Raw genomic sequence first — 25,760 nt, 5'->3', positions numbered from 1 at the left:
GGCTGCCTGAGAGGAAGTCTCCAGCTCTACAAAGACCCCTCCCCTCCCACCTCTACCCCCAGACTTCAGTCTAGGTTCCCAAAGAGTCCACCTTGCTAGTCTTCCATGCCATTTCTGAACTCTCACATACCTGGGGCCAGAATTTTGCACATTTTCCTTGGACAACTAGAGAATTGTGTCTAAGTGACCTTGGACACAAAGACACAGCTCTGTGATGGGATATTCGAGTTCAGTCTTCTATTTTTGTGTGCTGTGGTGTTATGTGTTATTTTCTGGCTGTTGAAAGAACTTTAGGATATAATTGTGTGTGTGGTGTGTGTGTAAGTCCTGAGGCTTGAACTCGGTCTGGGCACTGTTCCTGAGCTTTTGGGCTTAAGGCTAATGATGGTCAACCACTTGAGCCACAGCTGTACTTCCAGCTCTTTTTTTGGTGACTAACTGGAGATAAGAGCCTCATAGACTTTCCTGCCCAGGCTAGCTTTGAACTACGATCCTCAGACCTCAGCCTCCTGTGGAGTTATGAGTCTAGATATGAACCAGCTGTGCCCAGTCTAGGATATATATTCACTGTCCAACATGAACAGTGTCTCTGCTAGAGTGTCCAACTGGAAAGACTCGGGCAGCCTCAAGGCACCTTCTGCCCTCTTCCCATCATGGGTTATTTGCGTTTTTCTGGGTGGGGGAGGGGTTAAGATGATGTTTTTTACAGGTTAACTAGGCTCTTGCTGGGAAAAATCTTAAGAAGCCCTACCTTGGAGCCTGATGCTATCAAAATAGTCCAACTGAACCATAGGCGTAGTGCTGTCACTGTGCTAAACAGCTTCAAACTCCTCTTCGCCTTTTTCCCCATCCTCCTTCCTTTTTACTCATGTTCCCTCCCCCTTCCCTGCTTCTACTTCTGTTTTCTCATCTCAGTTGAGAAACCCCAATGCCAAGACTAACTTGTTAAAACAAAAACATGAAAAGTCACTCAGCGGGAAGCAGTTGGGGCGCCATGTCTAAGGAGAGGTGTTTTGATACTTTCTCTCCTTTCAAGTGAAGCCCTAATGGCTGACAGTGAACAAAGTTGCCCTCTGCTGGGGTTACTGAAGCAAACAAATCAGATCTCATCATTTGCATAATTCAATTTGGTTCAGACTGTGGCCTTGTGTTGGGAGTCTCATTAGCAACGTGGTGCCTTGTGATTCTGTGCCCTTGAATTCTTTCAGAACCAAGACAGATGCCTCAAACTTGGACGCAGATGCCACAATAAAAATTGAGATTAGCGCTTACTTAATGCAGCTTTTGAAATAGAAATACTGGGTCTGACTGGTGCCATCTTGGCATCTTGGTGGGTAATGGAGACTTTCTGAAAACTCTTAGAAGTGAAATCCACTTCCCCAACCCCCACCCAAAGGTAATAGGCTTTTGAACTAGAAGCTGATGGGGCAGGGACTTGGACAATAAGTTCCCAGATCTGCCAGACCTGTACCATGAACTCTCGAGACTTTTTGAACTCTCCATCTCCCTGTGACCCTGCCCCTTGACCACGATCCTATTTAAGCTCCTCCACCTCTGCCGCTACTGCACCATGCCTCATGTCTCCTGACTCTCCTCAGGTCACCCACCATGGTTTCCCTCTTCTACTCTCCATTAGAGTTGATCTGGCTTATTGAGATTGCTTTTAAGCTCTGTCTTTACTATTCTCGTGGCTCAGTTTCCTAACGGTATCAAGTGCATTGCAGACTGCAAGTTTCGGAGGGGGGGGGGGGGTAAGATGTGTCTGTTCCCAGTAGCCGGCTTTCTAATAAAGAATCTGATTCAACTTCCCAAAATGTGGCTTCTCTGCATCTCACAATCCTGTATAACACTTTCACCTTCTTAAACAGAGCTGAGAGTTTGATTTCAAGAGGAGAGCTTTTTTTTTTTTTAATTAGTTTACTCTTTCAATGTCTACCTCACTATGCTTCCCACAGGGATGCTCCCTTCCTGGGGTCTCTGTAACCACAGGAGTAGCCCATCAGAGAGGAAAAGAATCTAGAAGCTCTCTTTGAATAAATACTGTATTGTTTATTTCCTGCTGCTCCTTGACAGTGGTTTACTTCCTGCTGTACCTCCCTCATCCTCCCTGAGCAGGTACCATACCTGCAAGGGGCCAGCCATCGATTCCTTTTGCCTCATTTGCCTCCATTTCTCCCCTCAAATGCTGCTGCATCTCCTCAGGACTCACCAGAGACCTGAATTTGGTTCTGTCTCCTGTGCTCCTGTCTTGTGAGCTCTCCTGGTCCTGTCTTACTGCTCAGGATCTGAGGATGGAGGATGACTTCTGTGTCTGGGCCCCACCGGTGCCCAATACTTACAAAACTCCAGTTACTGTGACTGGCTTCTAGCAAAAGACCATTCATGAACTGCCCCTACCCTTCTCCTTCAGACAGCCCCTCACTGTCCCCAGACTACCACATCCTCCTCTTTAGATGGCCCCTCCCACACTTCAGAGTATCTTCTTCACTGGCTGACAAACATCAAAGCCTTAGACCTCCAGATCGGCACACTTTTCTTCTTGTAAAGCAAGTTAGCTGCACAAGGGAAATCCCTGCTTCCCGGAGGGTGAAGAGAGAAGGATTCTCATTGTTTCCTGGGGGCAGATTAATGGAAATGTGGAGATGGGTGGGGTGGGCGATGCGCACAGCAATGTTCTCTGGTGTAGCACCGTGGTATCCTGGCATCTTAGGTGCCATTGACATGTACCTGGGCTTTGCCCGATCATGAGGAAGCTATGTATGCCCAAATGACCAAGGGTTGACAGCCCAAACGTATTATGAAAAGGGAAGATTAGCCACTTCCAAAAGGATTCACTCTCTGGAAAGGGAAAGGAATAGACACTTCTTTCATGGTTAGAAGTTTCTCCAGAGAGGCTCTTATACCATCTGATCTGAGTTTATAAGTCATCTAAAACTTCTTTTTTGGGAAATTTTTTCTGTGACCTCTGGCATTCAGGTTTTTGGGTTTTGTTTTTGTTTTTGTCAGTCACAGGGCTTGAACTCTGGGCCTGGGCGCTGTGCCCGAGCTCTTCAGCTCAAGGCAAGCGCTCTACCAGTTGAGCCACAGCCCCACTTTCGGTTTTCTGGTGGTTAATTGGAGGTTACAGATAAGAGTCTCACAGACTTTCCTGCCTGGGCTGGCTTTGAACCTCGATCCTCAGATCTCAGCCTCCTGAGTAGCTAGGATTAGCAGGTGTGAGCCACCGGCACCTGGCTTTTTTGGCACTCAGTTTTGATATAAAAGTAGGAACAAGTCATATCCTCAAGAAGCCCATCATCCCTCATGTCTATAGTGTCATGGTAATGGACAAGCTGAGAACTGTTTCCTAGTGGGAGTCATGTGGGGGTTCCCTCAACTAGGAAGTTCCACTGATGGTTACTGGCGATGGTTCTTCGCCCATAATAAAGTTGAGGTCTGTCAAAACACAATGTGACTTTGGAGGACAGAACTGGAACTCGCATTTGGCATGCACGTTTTGTTTTCCTAGGCCCCCAGCAACTACTTCAGTTGCTGTTTATCATAGCTATGAAACACAATTTAATTAAAAGAGGATGCTGAATGTAGGATGCATGTGGTGGTTAGGGGGTGATGGATACTGCCAACTTGGAAGACAGTGGTTATTCCTCCCATAGCCTGAGTGTCATCTGGGGACTGACAAGATTCACAGTGGTAAGGCTGCCACGACTCATGAGCCATGTGTCTTCCTGGTGCAGAAAGCCATGCACGTGGCCCAGTGCTTGAAATCCATGTCCAACCCGTTCCTTTAGAATCTGCTCTCAAGATCCTCTTTTAAAAATGCAATAACCTGGGTACCACATTATACAAATTAATGCACGAAAAAGCATCGGTGGCTTGTTGTATTGACTTTCCTCTGACAGCACAGCCCCTGACCCTGGCAGAAACATGACAGCTGGATATATTCTCCCAGGCCTCCATTTGTGCATCCATTTACCTCTTGTCAAGCACCTACTGTGGGCCACACACACTCTGCTGTATCACATACTTCCTGGCCCCAGCAACACAATCTGTAAGGAAGAAGGGCTCAGGGCGTAGAGGAGCAAAGGACAGGTAGAATGCTGGAGTTGATGGTTGAAGAGGTGACTGTGACTTGGGGCTGGATTTTGAGAGGTGAACAGTCTACCAGGTAGAGAAACAAGCACTGGATCTATCTTTTTTTTTCTGAGCATATTCTGACCCCAGGACAAAAGTCAGGGTACCCACAAATCAGATAGGCAGAGGATCCTAGAGTACACCGGGGAGAGGGTCACCTCATGACCTCTGTCCTCTCCCCTTGCTGCTTTCAAGGAGTTTAAAAAGGAAGGGAAGAGGCCCTTCAAGCTCAGACGGGTGTCCTGGCTTTGTGGTGGAAAAATCTGGCTCTGGTGCATTATTTAATCCCCTTGTGGAAGGGATGAAAATGGTCTCCTTTCACACCCACTTTCTGTCACTGGGGGCCCAGCATAATGACTTTTGTTTTCATTCCTGGTATCCCTCACATCATCACTTTCCTCAGTTCTGGAATTTTCCTCCTATGGCTCAGAGTCCTGACTCGGGAGCCAGCTCACGTGGGTTTATGATCTGGTACAACGGCATCAGATTCAGCCTCCCCCTGCCTCCATTTCCCTAGGTATACATGGGGGCAATTATGGTTTCTACACCATGGAGCTGTAGGGAGACAGCCATGTCCATGAACTATGAAGGGAAAGCCGAAGTGAGTGTTCAGTATAGCTGGCTGTTGCCAATCTACTCACAGCACCTTAGCTGGGACTGTGTGTCTCACAGTGGAGGAGGGCGGTATCACTAATTGACCTGCCCAATTGACCAGTCAATTGACATATTCACCGAGAGTCAACTACAAGGTCAAGCAGTGTAGCGCTGCCCTCAACAAACCTAAGCCTGGTTAAAAAAAAAAAAAAACCCACCACCACAACTAACCCACCACCACTAACTTAGTGCTGACCAATAGCACCACACCGTTAGATGGGCCTCTCAGTGGGTGCCTGGGTCAAAGGTCACCATTTCCTCTTCCTACATGGTCATAATAATAAGAGTCCATCAGGAAACACGGTTGTTCATTCATTAAAGTGCTCATGGACACTGCAGCAGACAGGGTACTGCCAGAATCATTTGTTACCTAGAGGGAAACCTTGTCCACTAGGCCTTCTTTTCCTCTAGATGCTCCACACTGTAATGACATTCCCTGTCTGTCTGTGTGCCTCTATGTGTTAGGTTTGGAGGAGACCAGCCCGTCTACATCAACATCATCAGAGACCCTGTCAGCCGGTTCCTCTCTAACTACTTTTTCCGTCGCTTTGGAGACTGGAGAGGGGAACAGAATCACATGATCCGGACCCCGAGCATGAGGCAGGAAGAACGCTATCTGGTAAGTCCTACTGCATGACACAGATGGTCTCTCCATGGATCTAGGTTGGTAAATCCAGTCCAAGGAGCTCCCTTCCACCTGCCGTCTATGAAGAACTTAGATGACCTACAACACTTTCTCAACCGATTTTCTGATTTGCTTTGCTCAGTTTGTCTTTAATGCTAAGTTTTCAGGCTCCAGAGAAGAAATGATTGCTCCTTGGGAGTTGTGATCAGCACGATTGTGGTTGAAGAAATGAAGGGTTGAGCTAGGAGTGGTGGCACATGCCTGTAATCAATCCCAGCCTCTGACAACTGGCAGGGAATTGGTTTTGAGATGAGGACCTTTAGATTCTAGGAGGACTCAGGACTTACTCTGGGATATCATGCAGGTGTCCTGGTGTCTGAAATTCCATCCTAAGCATCACCACCTCCAGAACCCATTGTTTCTGGTCCTCTGACTCCAAGTTTGGGCTTCTTTCCATCTTGGCAGTGATTGATTGTTCTCCTCGGGACCTTGTGTGGGGATTCTCACATCCATAAGAGCTTTCCATCTCGACCCCAGTCATTTCCATTTCTCATGTCGTTGCATACTACTTGGACAAAACCTTGCCCATTACCCCAGAGCTCTGTGTTTAGGGGGAAAAGATCTGAAAGTGCTTGAAGGGTTCTCTGGACCTTCCTGGGCTGTAGGACACAAGCAGGATGGGAAGAAAGAGCTGAGGGACTTCTCAAGGGTGTGTCCACAGTGCCTGAGCTACAGCTGCTAGCCCCGACGATCAGCCTTGTCTCCAAACCACTGTGTCCTCACAGTGTTAGATACTGATTGGGAACACTTTACTGTCACCTCAGTATTCCTTTCATGTCTGATTTAGAGTTGAGAAATCTGAACATCTCATCCAGCTCTGGGCACCTGGGTAGCAATGGGCAAAACTCCTCCTTCTCTGTTCTGTACAGGTGAGCATCCTTAATCTAACACTCTCGTATACCTGCCCCAAGCTGGAAACTGGTACTAACATGGTACCATGCCTAAGTGATGGGTCAGGCCTCAGTCATATGGGGGCCTACTAAAAATGTTGTATAATATGACCAATGTGCAGATGAAACCGGCATAAACGCCATTCTTAGACTTGGGTTATATCTCTAACGTACCTCTTTTATATGCATGCAAATATTCCCAAGGCTGAATGAATCTAAATTTTGGAACAAACATTATATCAAGCATTTTTTAGATAAAGGAAATGCAAAATGTATTTGCTCAGCTACCCTCCGTGAAATATGTCGATGGTGTCTTATAAGTGGCTTTTATCATGTTGTATTTTTAAATATTTGATATGAAAAGCCTTCAACTTTGTCTTTAACATGCGTGTTCATTTAGCGACCAGTGCGTCTCCAGAGCAGAGACCCATTTACTAGAGGAACAATTTTGTCTACAATGACCTTCATTGTTGTGTTGGGTTTGGGTTAATATATGCGTATGTTCTTTTAAAAACATCACAGTCTGTCTAGTGAGAATTGCATTTCAAGGTTCTGATTTGATCCTGATACTAAGAAACCAACTGAGATCAGAACATGCTGAGAAGCCAGATAGGCAAATGAGTTTTAGGAATTCTGCCCTTGAACATGGAATGCAGTTGTTGGGGGAATGCTATATGTTCTGTCAAGTTTCTTTTGGCCATTCTGTAAATCATTCCCTGTCACGGCCTTCCCACATCCACACAGACAATAACCTGTAGTCATTAGAACAAGGAATTACCAACTGCGAAGAAAAAAAAGTGTCTTAGGTTTTTTTTCCTTTCTTTCTTTCTTTGCTTTGTGGCTGAAACTTAGGACCTTGTGCATGCCAAGCAAGTGTTCTGTCACTGAGCAACATCATCTTCTTCTTCATCATCATCATCATCATCATCATCATCATTCTTTTGATAGTACTGAGGGTTAAATTATTGCCTCATCCTTGCATGCCAGGTGCTCTACCACTTCAGCCATGTCTCCCACTTCCTTATTTTATTTTATTTTATTTTTTTAATCAGTCATGAGGCTTGAATTCAGGGCTTAAGTGCTGTCCCCAAGCTTTTCTGCTCAAGGCTAGTGCTATACCATTTTGAGCCATATTGCCACTTTCAGTTTTCTGGTGATTAATTGGAGATAAGGGTCTCACAGACTTTCCTGGGCTGGATCTGAACCATGATCCTCAGATCTTAGCTTCCTAAGTAGCTAGGATTATACAGCATGAACCACCAGCACCAGGGCTACATTGGTTATTTTTGAGATAGGGCCTTACTTTATGCCCAGGCTGGTGTGGGCTTCAGACCTCCTACTCATCTCACGCCTGTTGTTGGGGGTGACAGGTATATGCAACTGCACCCAGCTATTGTGATTCCCTATATCTGAGATAGTAGGTGTGTACCACTGCTCCCATTAACTGGTTGAAATGGATTCTCTTGATCTTTTATGCCTGAGCTGGCCTTGTATCACCATCTCCTAATCTTTATAGCCCAAGCAGCTAGACTTACAGACTTGAGCAAGTATGTCTGGCTGATTTTTCTTAAGTCGGTACAGATCTAGTAGTGGGGACAGAGTCTTACCATTTTGGAAGCACTGGCCACTGCAGAGATTATGGGACCAGAGAAACTGCCGGGAGATTTTCCTGCTGGAATTGTACCCAGCAAGATGAAGGAGTATCTTCTCCAGACGAGAGCCAGCCAGCGGAGCGCAGAACTCCCCAACATGTTAGAGGGGAAATGGCCGGGGAGGGGGGGAGGGGGGGAGTGGAGAAGAAGAGGGGAGGGGGGGGAGGACGCGGGGAGCGAGTCTGCTTTAAGTCCTTCATGACCCTGCTGCAGTCTGACTTGGACAGAAGACTGTGTTCTTGTTCACAGGATAGTTGTTGATTTGGAAGACAGCCTACTGTCTTCATATATATATGAACATTTGATTCCATCTCCTTGGTCCTTTGAAATAAAATTGCCCCTGTCACAGCCCATCTTCACTTTGGCAAGCCTAGAGTACTGGTCGTGTGACTCACAAGAGGGTGTTGTTAGCTGAGGACAGCTGTGAGGAGCCAGTGTCCCGGGGCCCGGGCTGACAGGGCGCTGACCTGGCTGGGCTGTGCAGCCTCCATGTCCAGGCTAGGGTACCAGGGCCTCCTCTGCACACCTCCTGCACCCTGACACATTGCTGGCCTGAAGTTGGGGTGCCACGCCATAATCTCATTCCCCTGAAGGCTATGGCTTTATCCAGTGGCCAAAAACCTAAGTCAGTGTTTGGCTGGGAGCCCTGCCAAGCTGTTTAGCATACAGCTGAGCCGGGCCCAGGGCAGGCAGGGCCCTATGGGAAAGATGAGAAGAGGCAAAGGAGGCCAGGCTTCCACAGAGCCAGTGGGGGTGAGGAGGACACTCCGTTCCCCACAGGGGCAGGCCAGGTCTGGGTGGGGACAGCCCAAACCCCAGCAGAAGTAGAACCCAGGACACTCAGTGCCCTCTTGGACCGGGGTAGGTCGCTTCCTAATGGAAAAGAATGCCTGGCTTCTTCTCAGGATCACCTTCCATAGCTATTCATTCCCAGATAGACAGCTACGCATCTTACAGCTCTCCTCCATATTTTCTGCCAACAGCTGGGCTTTCTCACGCTTGCAGTTTCTTTCCAAGCCATTCTTCATGGGTATTTAACCAGACCCTACATCTTTCTCTCCATCAGTGGGAGCATCGGAACGCAGTGGGCGGACAGCAGCCATCCCAGGGACAAGGCTCAGGTCCCAGGCTCCCTTCTGTGTGTCCAGGGCCGTTGTGTCTGCCCCGCGGGGGGGGGGGGGGGGACACTGCCTCCTCTTTGGATCTGGGAGTCTTTGTGGAAGTGCAGGCGCACTGGGGCTCCTCCCCAAAGGTGGCCTCCTTGTCCAGCTGAATGCAGACCACTTTACCTCCAGAGCCGAGAATGTCTGGCACACGGGACACTCATTGTGAGAGTGAATGTTCCAGAAGGAGAAGCAACTGCTATGATTTCCAGGAAAGGACGAGCCCTCCCATACTTGCCCAAGCCTCTCCCTCCTTCCCCCCACACCCACCCCACAGCCTCTGAGCTTCCGTGAAAGTGATCCATTTCTCTCATTCTTCCGCTTGCACACGTGTGACTTGGGCAAGGCCAGAACGTCTGGGCTCGGGAACTTTCCCAGGAAATAGCCTACACAGACACCACTTCACATGTTCAAACTCCAGACTGCCAAGTGGGGCCGTTTCCCCAGCCACGCCTGCCACCTCCCGAAGTCCCCTTCCCCTGAGGAGCAGGGCCAGGAGGTGTCTTCCCACAGAGAAAACGGCTTCTGTCATGCTATTCATCCATCTTGGCTTAAAAAAAAAAATACGGAAAGTCATGCATGTTCCAAAGAAAAGGTAGGTAATTTACAGCTTCTTAATTCATAAAGAATTCAGTGAATCATGTTGGCTCAGCTAGATTCTAGAGAAGCCTGAAAATGAGCCAGAGGCCGCAGACGTTTCCAGAGAGCTCTGCCTTTGAATCAACTTGAACACTTTGGACCCTGGATGTCCCTACGTTCTGGAAGTATCCTTGTGAAATGCTGCTGTGTGGAAATTTCCACCGTCTTCATCAGTCAAAGCCATCCTGTGAATGAGGCCTGAGGACTTTGCCTTCATCCCTAACAGTGTTCGTTGTCCTAAACAAAGGAAACAAATACAGGATTTGGGTTGTCTGCTTTTAAAGTGTTTCAGCAAATAGAAGTTTCCAGAAATCAAGGAAGGGCTTGAGCTCCAGCTCAGATGTGGCTCTAGCTCAGATGTAGCTTCAGATTGCAGGGCTAACAGGCTATGCAGGTCAGGACTTGGGGTTCAACACCCCCTTACTTCTCAGATGGCCCAGCTCGTGGCTCTGTGTTTAACTGTGGTCTGCCGAGCCTCTCTTTCTTATCTGTCCACGGGGGATTGTGGCAGTCTCCTTGCCTGGGCCACCGTAGTTGGAAAATCCACTGAATATTCTCTGCAGAAGTACTTCAGGAAAAATCCATTTAAATACTGATGTTCCCGCCCCCTGAGCTCTGGGATTGGCTCACTGTGACCTGAAAATAGTCGTTCCCCCCCACCCTCCAGGTGCTCATTGGCAGCTGGGGAGGTGAAGCTTCCAGAAGCTCATGGCGTGGGAGGTCCCTGCAGTCTGTCTGCAGCCCAGGACCCGGGGCTGTGCCCTGCCCCTGCTGTGGTCTCACATGGCCTCAGAAGACCCCATCCTACAGGAATATGTTTCTCTTTTCTGTTTTTCTTTTGTTGTTTTTGGTCTGTTGTGGGACATGAACTCTGGGCCTGGGTGCTGTCCCTCAGCTCTTCAGCTCAAGGCTAGCACTCTACCACTTGAGCCATAGCACCACTTCTGTTTTTTTCTGCTTCTGTGGTGCGGAGGAATCAAACCTAGGGCCTCTTGCATGCTAGCCAAACACTCTATCACTGAGCCACCTTCTCAGCCCAAATATGTTTCTCTTTAGGTTCGCATTAGCTGGAGAGGGGTTTTTCAGACATTCTTTATTATGATTAAGAAGTGGTACAAAGGGGTTGCAGCTCTGGAAGTCAGGTTATAGGAATAAAGCAACTTGATCAAGGCCATCCCTTCCATCCTTCTCCCCCGTTTCCATTCCACCCTGTTGGCTGACATCTGTCGCTTGTTTATCTGCTTGGAATGCATGTAGACACAGGGTTGTGAAGTCATACAAGCCCCATCCCCTCCCACTCCAGAGGCCTAGAGGCCCAGTCATGGGGATGGGCGTGACCAGAGATACAGGGGACAAAGGAGCCCTGATTCTTTCACATCTGCTCACCACAGGTGTTTTTAAGACTAACGTCCACTTCTAGAGGTTGGCAGCTATCCAGCATCCCCATGAAGGGCTCCAGGCAAACAAAGGAAAAGCTGGGCACAGGTGGCTCATGCCTGTAATCCTAGTCAGGCCTGGGACTTGGAGAAAGGAGGTTGAAAGCTAGAGAAGAAAAGCCCTGGAGATTCCATCTTCAACTAACCAGCAAAATGCTGGACTGGAGGTGTGGTACAAGTGGTAGAGCACTAGCTGTGAGCAAGAAAGCTGAGTAAGAGCACAAATCCAGTACTGGAAGGAGGGGGAGAGAGAGAGAGAGAGAGAGAGAGAGAGAGAGAGAGAGAGAGAGAGAGAGAGAGAGAGAGAGAGAGAGAGAGAGAGAGAGAGAGAGAGAGGAAGGGAGGGAGAAGGAAGAAGGGAAGGAGGGAGGGAGGGAGGGAAGAAAAATTCCAGGCCTAGGGGAGAGATAAGGAAAGCAGGGAACCACTGAGGGGGTTTGGAGGAAAGGAGAGGTGGGGAGAGCTTGAAGCCTTGTGTGAGGAGGAGGGACCACCGCCAGCTGCCCATGAAAGTGACAGCTGTGTCCAGGGCCCTCCATTTCTCCTTATTCATGAGCAAGCCAGGCAAGCTCACCAAAGCTCAACAGGAACAAAGCCCAAGCCATAAATGAGGGAAGTTTTATCAGACTATGTAGTCACTCAGGCTGCCTTAGGAAACAGGCCAGAAGAGGGAGAGAGCTACGCGTCAGTATGAGGATGTAGATGGTTGTACAGACAAAAGAACCACAACTGTCAGCAGAGACTAGGAAGTACCAGGCAGAGCCAGGCCACAGGGGATGAGCATTGGTCACAACTTAGCCAGAACTGGCGCTGGAAATCTAGAAGTCGCCTCGATGCAGAGCTAGTGTCCATCTCCTTTCAGCCACTCACTGACAGCTGCCCTGTCGTGTCTCTCTGTAGCTCACATTCAAGTCCTAAGGTGACAGATTTGTCCCCCTGGTCACTCGGCCAAGCACTGCCCAGGGCCCATGTGGCTGCCTCCCACCTGTTGGCAGCTGTGTGTAAAGTGCCAGTGTTAGTTCCATTGCTGTTGTGGCCACGATTATTCCACATACTAGTGGTTCCACCAAGGGGCATCTCTTATCCAGTCTGATATCACAGCTCCGGCCCTGTCTTCTTGAGTTGAGATCGAGGTATTTACGGGGCCATGGTCGCTTCTGGAGACTCATAGGAAGCTCCATGTCCTCTCTCACTCAGCGGCTGACAGAACGCAGGACTGAGATCCCCTTTCTACTGCCCCCCCACACACACCTGGGGTCTGTTCCCGAGAGGCCCCCTTCCTCTATCTTCAATGCCATCAGTGGTAGGTTGAGTCCCATTCAGGCTTCAAATCTCAGTCTTCTTCCATCTCATTCTCTACCCCATATGGGAAGAGTTTAAAGGAATGCTTAGATAGGCCCAGCCACAAAAACCCAAGGTCATCTCTAATCTCAAGCCCCGTAATCTAGTTCATAGCTTTGAAGTCCCCTTTGCCATCTAGGGCAACAGAGTCACCAAGTGCTATGGAGTCCAGTGTGGGCATCTTTGGGATGCGGAGATTCTGGGCATGTCAGCCTCCCCTCCCCCCCCCCCCCCCCCCCCGCAGTGGGAGTCCATTTGCTTTCCACTGTGCCAGTCAGCCATGCAGTGGCACCAAACCATGGCTTTCCTGCCTCTGATCTGTACAACCAAGCAGCAAATTATACAATTTGTCATGTAATTCTCTGCTGCTATTCCTACATCCGTCTGTCCATCCATCCATCCTTCTATTTATCTGGATTTTATTCACTCAACAGATATCGACTTGGTGCTTTTTGGTGTGTGTGTGTGTTGGTACTCGGGACTTGAACTCAAAGCCTTGTGCTCTCATTTTATGAGCATTTTTGCTTATCGCAAGCACTCTACAAGTTGAGCCATGCCTCCAATTTTGGCTTTTTGCTAGTTAATTGGAGAAGTAAGTCTGGTGAATTTGTCTGCTTAGACTGGCTTCAATTAATGATCCTCAGATCTCAGCCTCTCAGTAGCCAGGATTATAGACATGAGCTACCGGTACCTAGCTTTCACCTTAGTACTTTGTGTGGACAGTCACTGGGCCAGGAAATGGAGATGAAATGTTGAGCAAATATAGACACAATGTCTCTGTGTTCATGAAACTCACAGGCCTGTCAGAGACCTCAAACTACACAAATGCACCTTCAGTAGCAACTGCAGCACATCCTACAGTGAAGAGATAAGGTACTCTCCAGACATGCAGTGGGGGAGCTGGCAAGTCTAGAATTCAGAGAAGTGAAGACGAATTGTAGAGAAACAAGAGAACAAAGCACATCTAGACATAAGGAAAAGCACATGCAAAGGTTCTGAGACAGGAAAGGTCGCAATGGACATGGGAAAAGAACCAGCTCAGTAATGTTGGCAAGCTAAGAGTTTTACAAAAAAAAGATGGAATTAGTAAAGAATGTAAAGCAAGGAAAACATCTTTCCATGGGATCCTGAAACTTCTTTTGGAGGGGGAAAAATACCCGTTAATGAGTGATTTACTGCAATCCAAGTGTGAGAGAATCAGTTGTGCACAAGGGTGAGGAGCCAATCAAGTGTTGCACACACTTGCAATTGCTGTTGTCTGGTTAGCAATGGATGACCCATAGCTTCTAAGCTTCAGTAATAAGGAGAGCCAGTGGGCCACTGGTCAGCACAGTCTGTAGGGATGAGACCTGCAGACCAGCAGAGGAATTGCTTTAGATGTCACACTCCAGAAATTGCATATGCCTGCAGATTTACACTCTCATGAGCCACTCATTCGGCTGTAGGGGGAGGTGAGGAGCAGGGGGAGGGAAAATCGTTCTCCAGATGTCTCCTTAGGGGACAGCATGCTGCTCCCTCTGATAGCTGCCCAGGCATGTTTGTCTGACCCCCTTTCTGTGTGTAAGGTCCCTTCGGAACCATCAGCCAACCACGAGAGCTGCTAGGGCCCTGCCAGGTGCATCCTGCTCAGCCACCTGTCAGCTGAGCTCCTGTGCTGTGGTCCCGCCCTCCACCCTCACTGTGAGTCAGCCAGCCTGTGAGTCAGCCAGCCGCCTGCTGCTGCTGCCTTGGGGCTCAGCACCTCCACCCAGCTGGGGCAGGTGGCTGGCAGTTAGCCAGGGTGCAGGCTCTGTGTGGCTACTTGAAAAACCACTGAAGCCCCAGTGTCACTCCAGAAGATTCTGTTTGAATTGGTCTGGGGTGCAGCCTGGGCTTTGGGATTGTTGTTGTTGTTTTTCCAAAAAGCCCTTGAAGCTATGGTAACTTGCAACAAAGGCTGAGAACTACTGGGAAATAAATCACACATCCATTTGTTGTTGAATTACTAGGAGCTAGTTCCAATCACACACACACACACACACACACACACACACACACACACACACACACACACACACACACACACACACACACACACACACACACACACACACACACACACACACACACACACACACACACACACACACACACACACACACACACACACCCTCATCTTTTATGGAAACTTACCTTCTTATCCTCTGCCCATTTGGAAAAAGTTGTCATTCCCTTCCCCTGAGAACATTTTCTATGTGCCAGGCTTTTCATTGGCCCATGCAAATGTCATTCAAGAAATTTGAGGAGGCTTCCAAGTTCAAGGGCAGCCCTGGCAAATTTAGAGAGACTGTAATGTTGCAGGAGAAAAAAATCGGGCATCAGTGTCTCACAATCTGAGGATCACAGTTTGAAGCCAGCCTGGGCAGGAAAGGCTGTGAGACTTTTATTTCCAGTTAACCACTATAAAGCTGGAAAATGAAGCTGTGGCTCAAGTGGGAGACAGTTAGCCTTGAGTTAATAGGCTTAAGCTCTTCAAGCCCTACTGACACAAAAGGAAGGAAGGAAGGAAGGAAGGGAGGAAGGAGGGAGGGAGGGAGAGAGGGAGGGAGGAAGGAAGAAAGGAAGGAAGGAAGGAAGGAAGGAAGGAAGAGAGGGAGAGGGAGGGGAGGAAGAAAGAGGAAGAAATTAGAGAATGTAATATAGCATCCATATCTGTTGTATTCATGAATACCTTATGTATTTTCAGTCAGGCATTTTTCTGAGATTGAAGTGGATAATATTTGTCACGTGGTCCATTGATGATCTCATTTCAGAAAGTCTCAGGCAATAAAACAGAGAGCCAGAACTTTGGTGAAGAAAGTATTTTAGCATGTGGATGTCCTTTTGTTTGGGGTGACAGGGCACTTGGAATCCATTGCTATCTCTTCCAGGGGACATGTGACATTCATCATGGCTAATTCATGCCAAGACAGAAATGCTAAATAAAAAGGTGTGGCTAACAGAAACTATTGGAAGGAACAGTGGGATATGATTCCACCTATAGTGAAAAATGAATGTCTCTAATGATCTGTGTTAAAATTTTGTATTTTGTTTCCTCACCTTATTTTACAGAGGCTGGCACCCCTCTACACTTGTCCCCAATTTGCTTTGCTTTTGCCATCTGTAATATTTTTCTCTCTGCCCAACTGTTTATGTACATAGTATAAATTCCCCCCCGAGGGCAAATGACCTCCAACCATGGTCTTAAAAATATTTTTGCAAAGTCTGAAAGGCAGGCAAAGTAACTGTAAAACAGCTAAGAGATTTATTGGAATCTCAGCTTGAATTCTAATTACGAATACTTATGAAAATGCCAATATTAACATGAAATAGCTGGCAGTTTCTCTAATAAATGTAAATTGAATTAGATAGTGCATAATTGGAAAAAATACCTGCTTTGCTCACAGTCTCCCCAAACAAGTCTGTGAGTCTGTTAACTGAAGTAGCTGTGATGTAATGGCTGGAAACTGTAGGACAGGACCAGGAAACATAGAAACCAAGAAGAGAAGATGGCCAGCTGTCACCAGGTGTACGTCAAAGCTTAGAACACAGTGTCAGTGTTATTATTAAAGCAGGTGGCCAGGTGTGGATGGAAGAATAGAAAGTCCAGAGCACCCAGCTGCTTGAGCTTTGGGGTGATCTTTATGCCTGATCTCCTGAAATGGAATTGAAAAGCAAGCTTGCTTTCAGTGTAGAGAATAGTAAATGTGCCAGGCACTAGTGGTTCCCAGAGGATTGGCCTGAGGTCCAGAGGATTGTGATTCAAGACCAGCCTGGATAAAAAAGCCCAACAAAAAGCTAGACTGGAGGTATGGTTCAATTGGTAGAACACCAGTTGAACTAGTGTGAAGCTCAGAGTTCAAACTTCTCTAGGGGCAAAAAAAAAAAAGAAAGAAAAATAGAAAGAAATAAAGAAAAAGAAGAAAATTAAATATTTTGGGGGGAAGTTACAAAGTAATCACAATTACACATTGTGATAGTCCTTGTTCATACTCAATGAGACTCCCAGAGCATAATTTATTCTCTTTTGTGATTGGTCACAGATAGAGTAAATGTGGTTTGGTGGGAGCTCCGTAGGAAGTTTGATTTTTATCCTATGTTGTATTTCCCTTCATCTTTGAGAAAAGCGTAAGTATGGAGCAGATGTGGGCTCCATGGAGCTCATCTGACCTCTAGAACACATGCTGTTTCTCTGACCCCCCAACCCAGGCAATCACTGATGAATATAAGAACTTAATCAGAGCCTACTTAGTTTCACACAAACACAGCTGTAGTAAGAGAAAAAAGAAAACTGTGTAAGAAGCTCCAGTTGCCTAACGGATAAACTCTGGTCTGTATTTCATATGACAAAGTAGAAACACAGTGAAATTGTATCAATATCTAACCACTTGTAGCTAGATTTACCTCCTCTTGCTGGAAAAAAATAAAGTCACTCTGGCATGGCTTGTAGGGTCCTATCTCTACCCTCATGGTATCAATCCCTCACTCCATTTTTTAAAATCAATACACCTCTGGCTGAGTTTGTTTTAAAAAAAAGTTGTCAGGCTGTGTGCCAGTGAAATAGGTTCATAATCCCAAACCACTCAGGGGCTGAGATGTGGTGACCTCAGTTCAAAGTCAGACCAAGCAAAGAAAATCTGTGAGACTTTAGCTCTAATTAACCACAAAAAGCCAAAAGTAGAGGTGTGGCTCAAGTGGTAGAATGTTAGCCTTGAGCAAACAAGCTTGGGGATAGCACCCAGGCCCTGAGTTCAAGTCCCAGGACCTGCATACACACACACACACACACACACACACACACACACACACACACACACACACACACACACACACACACACAATCAAATGAATAAAGGAGAGTTACCAAGTTCAACTAAAAAGTGGGCAACTTTGATATCAAGAAATCTCACATAGAAACAATCAGGCTCCATTACTGGCTGTGATTAATTAATTCCAAGCCTGTCAGCTAGAAGAAATGAGGCTAGAACCAAGCTTACCAGGGTGGCTTCTACCACCTTTATTATAACTATTCTCTTTCTATTCTGTTGTGATGTGTTCTAAGTACTGGGCTCTGCCACATGAAAATCTATAAGATAGGCACTGGTCCCTATGTCCTGGCCTCTTCTGTGGACAGATAGCATCTCCTTCTGCACTGCCTTATCAGGCAGGCGCTCTCCATGTGTTCACAAGAAACACGGAGGTCCACCCTGGCTGCCTCCACTGCCCACCTCAGTTCATGTGCAGTGGCTGCTGGGGTAGTCCATCATCTACTCCCAGGTAGTCGATGTACCCCGGTCATTCTCACAGCCCCCAGTGCCTCTCCCTTACCCTGGCCCTCCTTCTCTTTCTTCAAGCAATTTCTATAGGTCCCATTGTTGTATTTTCACACATTAGATTCTGCACAGTTCTCATGCCTTAATTCCTAAGTATTTAATCCTTAATATAATTTTTGCATATTATTTTTAGGATTACTAATTTACATGTATTGGGGAGCGGCTGGTCCTGGGTCTTGAACTCAAGGCCTGGGTTCTGTCCCTGAGCTTTTTTACACAAGGCTAGCACTCTACCACTTGAGCCATGGCTCCACTTACAGCTTTTTTTTTTTTTTTTTTTTTTTTTGGTGGTTAATTGTATAAAGAGAGTCTCAGAGTTTTTCCAGCCCCAGGTGGCTTTGAACCATAATTCTCATATTTCAGCCTCTTCAGTAGTTAAGATTACAGGCATGAACTACCAGCACCCACCTCTGTGTATTATTTTTAATGCAGCCAACTTACTGGACTATATTTGTATTTGTCAATAGATATTTTAATAGTTTATTACTAGATAAAAATTTTATCTTTAGCTAAGAATGATCATTTTCTCTTTACTTTTTCCAATTGTATTTGTTAGTATCTGTAGAAATGTAAACCATAAGAATAAAAATTGAGCCGGGTGCCGGTGGCTCACACCTGTAATCCTAGCTACTCAGGAGACTGAGATCTGAGGATCGTGATTCAAAGCCAGCCCGGGCAGGAGAGACCGTGAGACCCCTATCTCCAATAAACCACTAGAAAACCGGAAGTGGTGCTGTAGCTCAAGTGGTATAGAGCTCGCCTTGAGCTGAAGAGCTGAGGGACAGCGCCCAGGCCCAGAGTTCAAGCCTCACAACCGCCCAAAAAAAAAAAAAAAAAAAAAAAAGAATAAAAATTGATAGGAATTGGATCCTGATAGGTGTCAGACAATCAGAGTAAAAATTGTATTTCTAGCAATCAACTACCACTGATTCCCATATGTCTTTCTATTAGAGTATAATCTGTAAGATCCAGACCTTGTAGAATGTCATTTTAAGCATATAATAATAATAATAATAATAATAATAATAATAATAATAATAATAATAATAATAATAATCAGCACAAATCCCAATGTCTGATGACAGAAAATGTTAAGGAAAAAGATAAATAATATTCCATTACTTCCTCCTACCACCATCTCCTTCCCCCCACCCCCACCCCCACACACCCCCACCTATAATGCGGCTGCCTTGTTTGATGAACCAGACGCCAGAATGGCTGTATTCTTTATCAGTTTGCTGCCAGAGTGAATTCAGCGTTGCTGTCCTTCCCTGGGATCTCTGGGTTTTCATGTCATCTTGGTTCTTTTTCCATGGGTGTGGTTTTTTTCCTAGCAGTCTGTTCTTCCTCGTGCTACAGTTTGATTAATTATAATAAATGCAGAATCATTCATCATTCACAAGCTTGCAATGCCAAAGAAAGATGAAAAACAAGCTTCCAGCCAGAGCTCCAGTGAGGTACAATTTTACTCTGCTTTCAGTTAGGAGAGCAAAGGCAAATGTGAATTGTTTCATGACCAACTGGTTTGGAGCTGGCCCGTTTCTGACGTGAGGCCTTCTTTGACTTCCTTTGCTTTTGGGGGTTTTTGTTCTTCTTGTTGTTAGGTTTTTGGTCTTGGAAGTTTTGTTTGTTTGGTTGGTTAGTTGGCTAGTTGATTGGTTTTTTTGATGGATGGATGGATGGATGGATGGATGGATGGATGGGTGGGTGGGTGAGTTTTGAGATAGAGTCTCAACACTGTCCTCAAACTCATGATCTGCTTGCCTCAGTCTCCCACCTGTGGGATTACAGGCTTGTACCACCATGCCCAGCCCTTCTGTGACATTCTGCTACGAAAGGCTGGGAAGGTCTAAGAAGTCACCCTGAACACCCCTGACATTAAGAAAATGAGGAGCCTCTCACTAGGACCCTGGACTTGGGAGCCGTTTTCAGTCCACTCATGTGACTACACCGATAAAAGCAGATAAGTCAAGATCTGGTGACACCGGATTGGATGAGGTTTCTCTTGGAAGTTTTGGACTTGAGAAGCCCAGGGCAAAGCTTCAAAGCGGCATTCTACGTGTGCCACACTCTCCTCGCTCTGCACGTCAGCAAGCCCAAACCCATGGAGACTCAGTTGACACAAGGCAGGAAACCTCTCTCTTGCCATCTTCATCATGTAACAGGGTTGCTCAGGGATGGAGAAAGTAGTTGTTCTACACTTCCTGTGTTCCTGCACGTCTCATAAATATGTGCTGTAGCAGGCGATACTGACAGACATGCTTCCCTTCATGATGGCAAACAGATGGGAACAGCTGTGGAATATGAGATACTAGGAAAGGCGGGGCTTGAAGCAGTTATATCTGCTCCTGCCAGTCACCAATGGGAAATATGCTTTGAGCACACAGTGACCTTGTAAGCGCTCATCACACCATCCATTACAGCCCACGATGTGCCTCTGCTTCCTGCCGGCTTCCATTCACAAACTAGGAGACAGAAACATCTATTACTTGCTTCTGTGGCCATTCACAGTTTTCTGGGAAGTAGTATGTCTTCCCAACACTCACCTGCCTGCTAGTGAATCATGTGCACTGCCTGGAAGTTTCCAGAGCCAAGTTCACTACAGTGCCTGAGATCTGGGCTCTGCAAAGCAACCAAGGAGGAGGAGAATGAGCAGACATTGCTCAAGAAGCCTATGGCTATTGTACAAAAGGGCTGTGTCCCAAGCAGCCCTAAAACATCAGAAGACTCTGGGCTTTTTAGTGTTCTCATCAAACATGATAATAATTGGTGGAGTAGTAAACATTATTTCTAGTGTCCCCAAGAAGCTGTGGAAGGAAGCACACTTCCAGGAAAAAAAAAAAAAAAGAAGGCCCCTAAACTAGATATGGTAGTGCATGCCTATAATCTCAGCACTCAGGAAGATGAGGTAAGAGGATCCCAAGCTTGAGGCCAGCCTAAGTGAAGTAGTGAGACTGTCTGAAGAAAATATAAGGCACATGAGAATAGCCCGTACCTCCAGAAAAACGTTTTGGGGGAGCTCATTGCCTGGCAAAATGTCTCTCCTGGATTTACTTATTTTAAATTTTTGGAGTGCTTAGTATGTGACGGACACTTCTCCCAGAATTTGGCAAATTAGAACAAGAGTGAAGTTGGCTGTGGAGCGTACATTGTAGTTTGGTCTCTTGTTTCAAACCTCTTGATCATCCTCATTGTGTGTCCCCTCATCAGAGTTGTCTTCACACATTGAGCCTTTAGCATTGGGCATCTACTCCATGCCAAGTGTGGCTGTGTGGTTTAGGACAGAGGCCTAAGAAGACAGAGGCCTACTCTGGAGGAGCTCAGTTTAAAGGAAGAATTTTAACCATAAGGTGTTTCATGGGAGGTGTGGGGACACTGAATCCCTGAATCCCTGAGACAACCTGGAAGCGGGTGGCAGCTGAGTTGTGCCCTGTGGGATGAGTGCAAGGAAATCAGGCAAAGGAAGGGCCACTGAGCTTGGCCCAGGGGAGGAATGAAAGGCAGAGAGGGTTGCTGGGGCAACAAGGGTGAGACAGGAAATAGGAAGAACTAAAAGCTGAAATTGAGCAACCAGGCAGAGCTTGATTCCCTGCTGTATTCCACTTATTTAAAAACCAATCACAACACTCAAGCCCTCTTTCTTCTGGTGTTCTCTGAAAGGTGGGCAGGAAGTTTTCCTGACCTCTAATCTGAAGCTATAGATACCTACAAACTGCAGGTTCCATTCCATGTATTAATCTCCTATGCTCCTTCCTCTTCTTGAACCTACTTCACCGCCATTCATTCTACTTCACCATTTCCACCAGCTTCCAGCTTACCTCCTCTTACTACTAAAGATGTGGTCTCTCCAATCCCATCCCACCCCCATCCTCTCCTCTGTATCTTGCAGTTAGCCAGATGCCTGAGTGTAGCAGGTCAGAGCCAGTGATTCTCTCCACCCACCTCCCAGCAATGAGTGCACCCAGAAGTGAGCTTCACAGTCACATCTGCTCCTTCTGGCATGGCCTTTCTTACATGTGGGAACCTCATCAGCCCCCCAGTAAGAATGCAATCCTAGCTTTCAATGGCTTGAATGGACATGAAGCTGATGTCTCTGGAGTTCTGTGGGTGTTCTGTGGAGGTGGAATTCTTTGACTTCAATATGCACCCCCTAATACAAACTCTGGTGGAAAAGTTTAAATGGTTCAAAAAGAATTGGGAAGAAAGAACTGATAAGGAATTGTGAACTGGTTGGAAACATTAGAGCCTTTTTGTTGAAGGCTGTTTCCAAACCATAGATATCCATATCCTGAATCTCTGTTGCTTTTTACAAACTCTAATGCAAATGGCCAACACTTAGTGGCTGACTTTATAGAAAGCTAGAGCATCACGCCGAAGAAAAAAATGTGAAGGCTACAAAGTTGAAGAAAAAAATATGACTCATGAGCCTGTTACTGAAATTCAGGAGAGACCATTGATTGACCTTGATCCATGTTCAGATAAAGGAGGAACAATTTAGAGTACAATACGTGGCCCCTGTACTATAGACAGCAGACTTGCAAGGGAGAGTATGACAGCAGATGAGCGAGGGAAGACATCACCCCCAGCTCTTCCAGGGTCTTCCCAGGCCAGCAGAGAGGCCCTGTTAATTTAAGCCACCACATCCATTCTTCCAAGAAGGGGTCCTATAGAACTCAACACCAAAGCCAAGCCACAGTCATCGCTCATTCTAATCTCAGAGACTGAACACCATTCCAATCTTCACCCCTCTTCAACCAAATGAGGAGATTTCAGTTCATACGATAAAGAACAAGCTTTTCTGAATTCTTTAGAAATTCAGCAGTTTTGATTTTTTAATTTCACCCTTCTTATAATTTACACAGAAGGTCTAAATCAATGAAAATCCAACTTGAAAAAAAATACTGAACTGTGATGATATCTCACATTTAGATACAAAAAATAAGTATAGTTCAAAGACTTTCACCTCTGTTCTTAGCATTATATTTAGAGTTTGGCATTACAGTTAAGACAACCCCCAGTGAGAAATATAAGCCTTAATCACAGAAAGAGAGAGAAAGAGAGAGAGAGAGAGAGAGAGAGAGAGAGAGAGAGAGAGAGGGAAAAGGAGAGAGAGAAAGGGGCTATATGCCAGTATATTGTCATATCTGCTATATTTTTATATCCTCTATATCTTATATTGTAAAGTACTTTGAGTGATGACAGATTGGTGGTTGCTTTGTATTTATTTCTTTTTGGTTAACTGTATTTTCTGTAACAAACTAATCTTGTAATGCAATGCCTTAAGGAGAAAGAGTTGATACCAGTGAGATTTTTCTTGCTTTTAAATTAGAATCATTAGGCAAATTAATGTATTAAGATTGAGCTGCCAGAGAAAACATGTAGTGATAGGCTCACTGGATGGTAAAGCTTCCATTTGGATGTTTAATCTCTTTCACATGATACCAGGGTGTTTTCATGGATAAAATTACAATTCCAGATTTTCAGACTTTCAGATTCATATTTTCCATCTCAGCCCACAAAATCTTTGCTTTAGGGATTTTGCGGGAAATTTTAGCTTGTGCTTCAGTCATTTGCCTTTTCCCTGTGGGAGGCAGTAAGAGACAGTAGTACATACCAATAATCCCTAGACCTGCTAAGGACAGGGTTTAGAAGCTCAGTGTTAACTGATTGAGAACGTTCTTTGCAAGCAGCAGCTTCTCAGGTGCAATTATGAACCTAACTGCAAAGTACATCTAGGAGGCATAAATATTTTTTAAAAAAGTCAGCAACAGAATGTTCGAAGCATGAATTAGAAGGAGTAAGAGGAGAGAAGTCTCCATGTAAATGCAATAGTCATTCACTGAGCTTCTGTTATGGATTCCCAAGCTCTGACACAGCAGTGATCAAGAGGGACTAAGTCCCACCTCTCATGGAGCTGGCATCCGGTGGACAGAAAAGTAAACAGACAGGATGTAGTGTGTAATCAAAGTAAGGAGACAAGGAATAATTGGATGCTATTTAAGTCAAGACCCTTCTCAGGCAAGTGTTTTTCAAATGGGTCCTCAGATCCTTCTGAAAAGCTAATAGGTAAATTCCTGCCAACTATATATTCCAAAAGAAAAAAAAGTATATATTCTGAATAGTCCCACTAACAGTATTTTTGTCATTTTTTAATGAAGACAACAGACTACAGCATCATTCACTATGTGGTAATTTCACCAATAGAATATAGATGTTTTATGCCAGGTGCCAGTGGCTCATGTTTGTAAACCTAGCTACTTGGGAGGCTGAGTTCTGAGGAGCCCAGCTTGAAGCCAGCCCAGGCAGACAAATTAAAGAGACTCTCAAGAGCCAGATATAGTGCAGATAGGGCTGAAGTAATGACGTGCCAGCCTTTGAAAAAAGCCAAACACAAGCACAAAGTCCTCTGTTCAAGCCCCAGTACCAGTACACACACACACACACACACACACACACACACACACACACACACACACACACACACACACACACACACACACACACACACACACACACACACACACACACACACACACACACACACACACACACACACACACACACATAGGACATAGATATTTTCTACCAGTTACTATTATGGACATCATCCTAGAGTAGTTACTCATACTAACAACATTCCAATTGATTTTAAATATTGGAACCACTATATTGCTGTGAAAGCTGTTTATTATTTTAATAAGTAATCCATCAGGTTTGGTTTCCTTGGTAACCCTTATATTTTATTTCTTACAGTTAGACCTGTTGCTCTGGGAAGTGAGTTCTTGGACCTCACCTGAGCACCAGGAGTGAATGGCAGTGCTGTTTACAAACTTCCCACAACCCTTCACCAAATAGTAAAAAGACATGTGCTCAAGAATTGAGATTTCATGCAATCAGTAATCTTTACTGCCCCATCTACAGCTTCCTTAAGAGAAATGAGTATTTCTTGTCCTGTTGCAAGCATAGTGGTGAAGAGCACCTTCATCTCTAGGACAGGATGGCTGCCTTCCTTGATATCCACTGATGGGCTGGTTGCTGTATTACTATTGCTTTGCTCAGTCACCACCAGCATAAGACAAGCCCCACCCAGTATTCTTATGAAAATAGTTTTGATGTTGTGAACTCCTGAAAGGGTCTCAGGACCTGCTAAGGATTGGTAGACCCTACTTTCTAAGGACTGCAAGGGGCAAATATAGAAATTCCTTTGGGTTCTTAAACCACCTACTGGATTCTCTTTGGGGTAAAAAAAAAAAAACGTTGGTTGTTGTTGTAGACTGCTGTCCAGCTCTTTAAAAGGTAATTTTTACCCATGCCTTTGTTGTTGTTGTTTTGATTTATTTATTTATTTATTGCTGGTCCTGGTGTTTGAACTCAGGGCCTGGACACTGACCCTGAGCCTCTTTGTGCTCAAGGCTAGTGCTCTACCACAAGGCTAGTGCTCTGCCACAGCACCACTCTGGCTTTTTCTAAGTAGTTTATTGGAGATGAGAATCTCACAGATTTTTCTACCAGGGTTGGCTTCAATCTGTGATCCTCAGATCTCAGCCTCTTGAGTAACTAGGATTACAGGCCTGAGCCACTGGCACCCAGCTACCCATGATTTTTAAGGAAAACTTTTTAAATCACACTCAGAAATACTCTTCAGTGGCTCTGTGGCTCAAGTAGTAGAGTGCTAGCCTTGAGCTGAAGAGCTGAGGGACAGCGCCCAGGCCCAGAGTTCAAACCCCACAACCGACAAAAAAGAAAGAAAGGAAGGAAGGAAGGAAGGAAGGAACGAACGAACGAAGGAAGAAAGGAAGGAAGGGAAAAGAAATACTC

The 25,760-nt window shown here is 45.8% G+C and overlaps 1 protein-coding gene across 1 annotated transcript in view; it reads left to right on the top strand.

Annotated features, from left to right (window-relative positions):
• Ust (uronyl 2-sulfotransferase) overlaps window positions 1–25,760 on the top strand; it is a 264,792-nt gene that overhangs the window by 166,445 nt on the left and 72,587 nt on the right. The window contains exon 5 of the mRNA XM_070010871.1: window positions 5,251–5,404. Coding sequence (XP_069866972.1) covers window positions 5,251–5,404 — 154 coding nt within the window. The remainder of the gene's footprint in view (window positions 1–5,250; window positions 5,405–25,760) is intronic.

The sequence above is a fragment of the Dipodomys merriami genome, unplaced genomic scaffold, assembly GCF_024711535.1.
Source record: "Dipodomys merriami isolate MVZ:Mamm:240054 unplaced genomic scaffold, mDipMer1.0.p SCAF_8, whole genome shotgun sequence".
Taxonomy (NCBI): domain Eukaryota; kingdom Metazoa; phylum Chordata; class Mammalia; order Rodentia; family Heteromyidae; genus Dipodomys; species Dipodomys merriami.
This window is presented reverse-complemented; position numbering and strand designations above follow the sequence as displayed.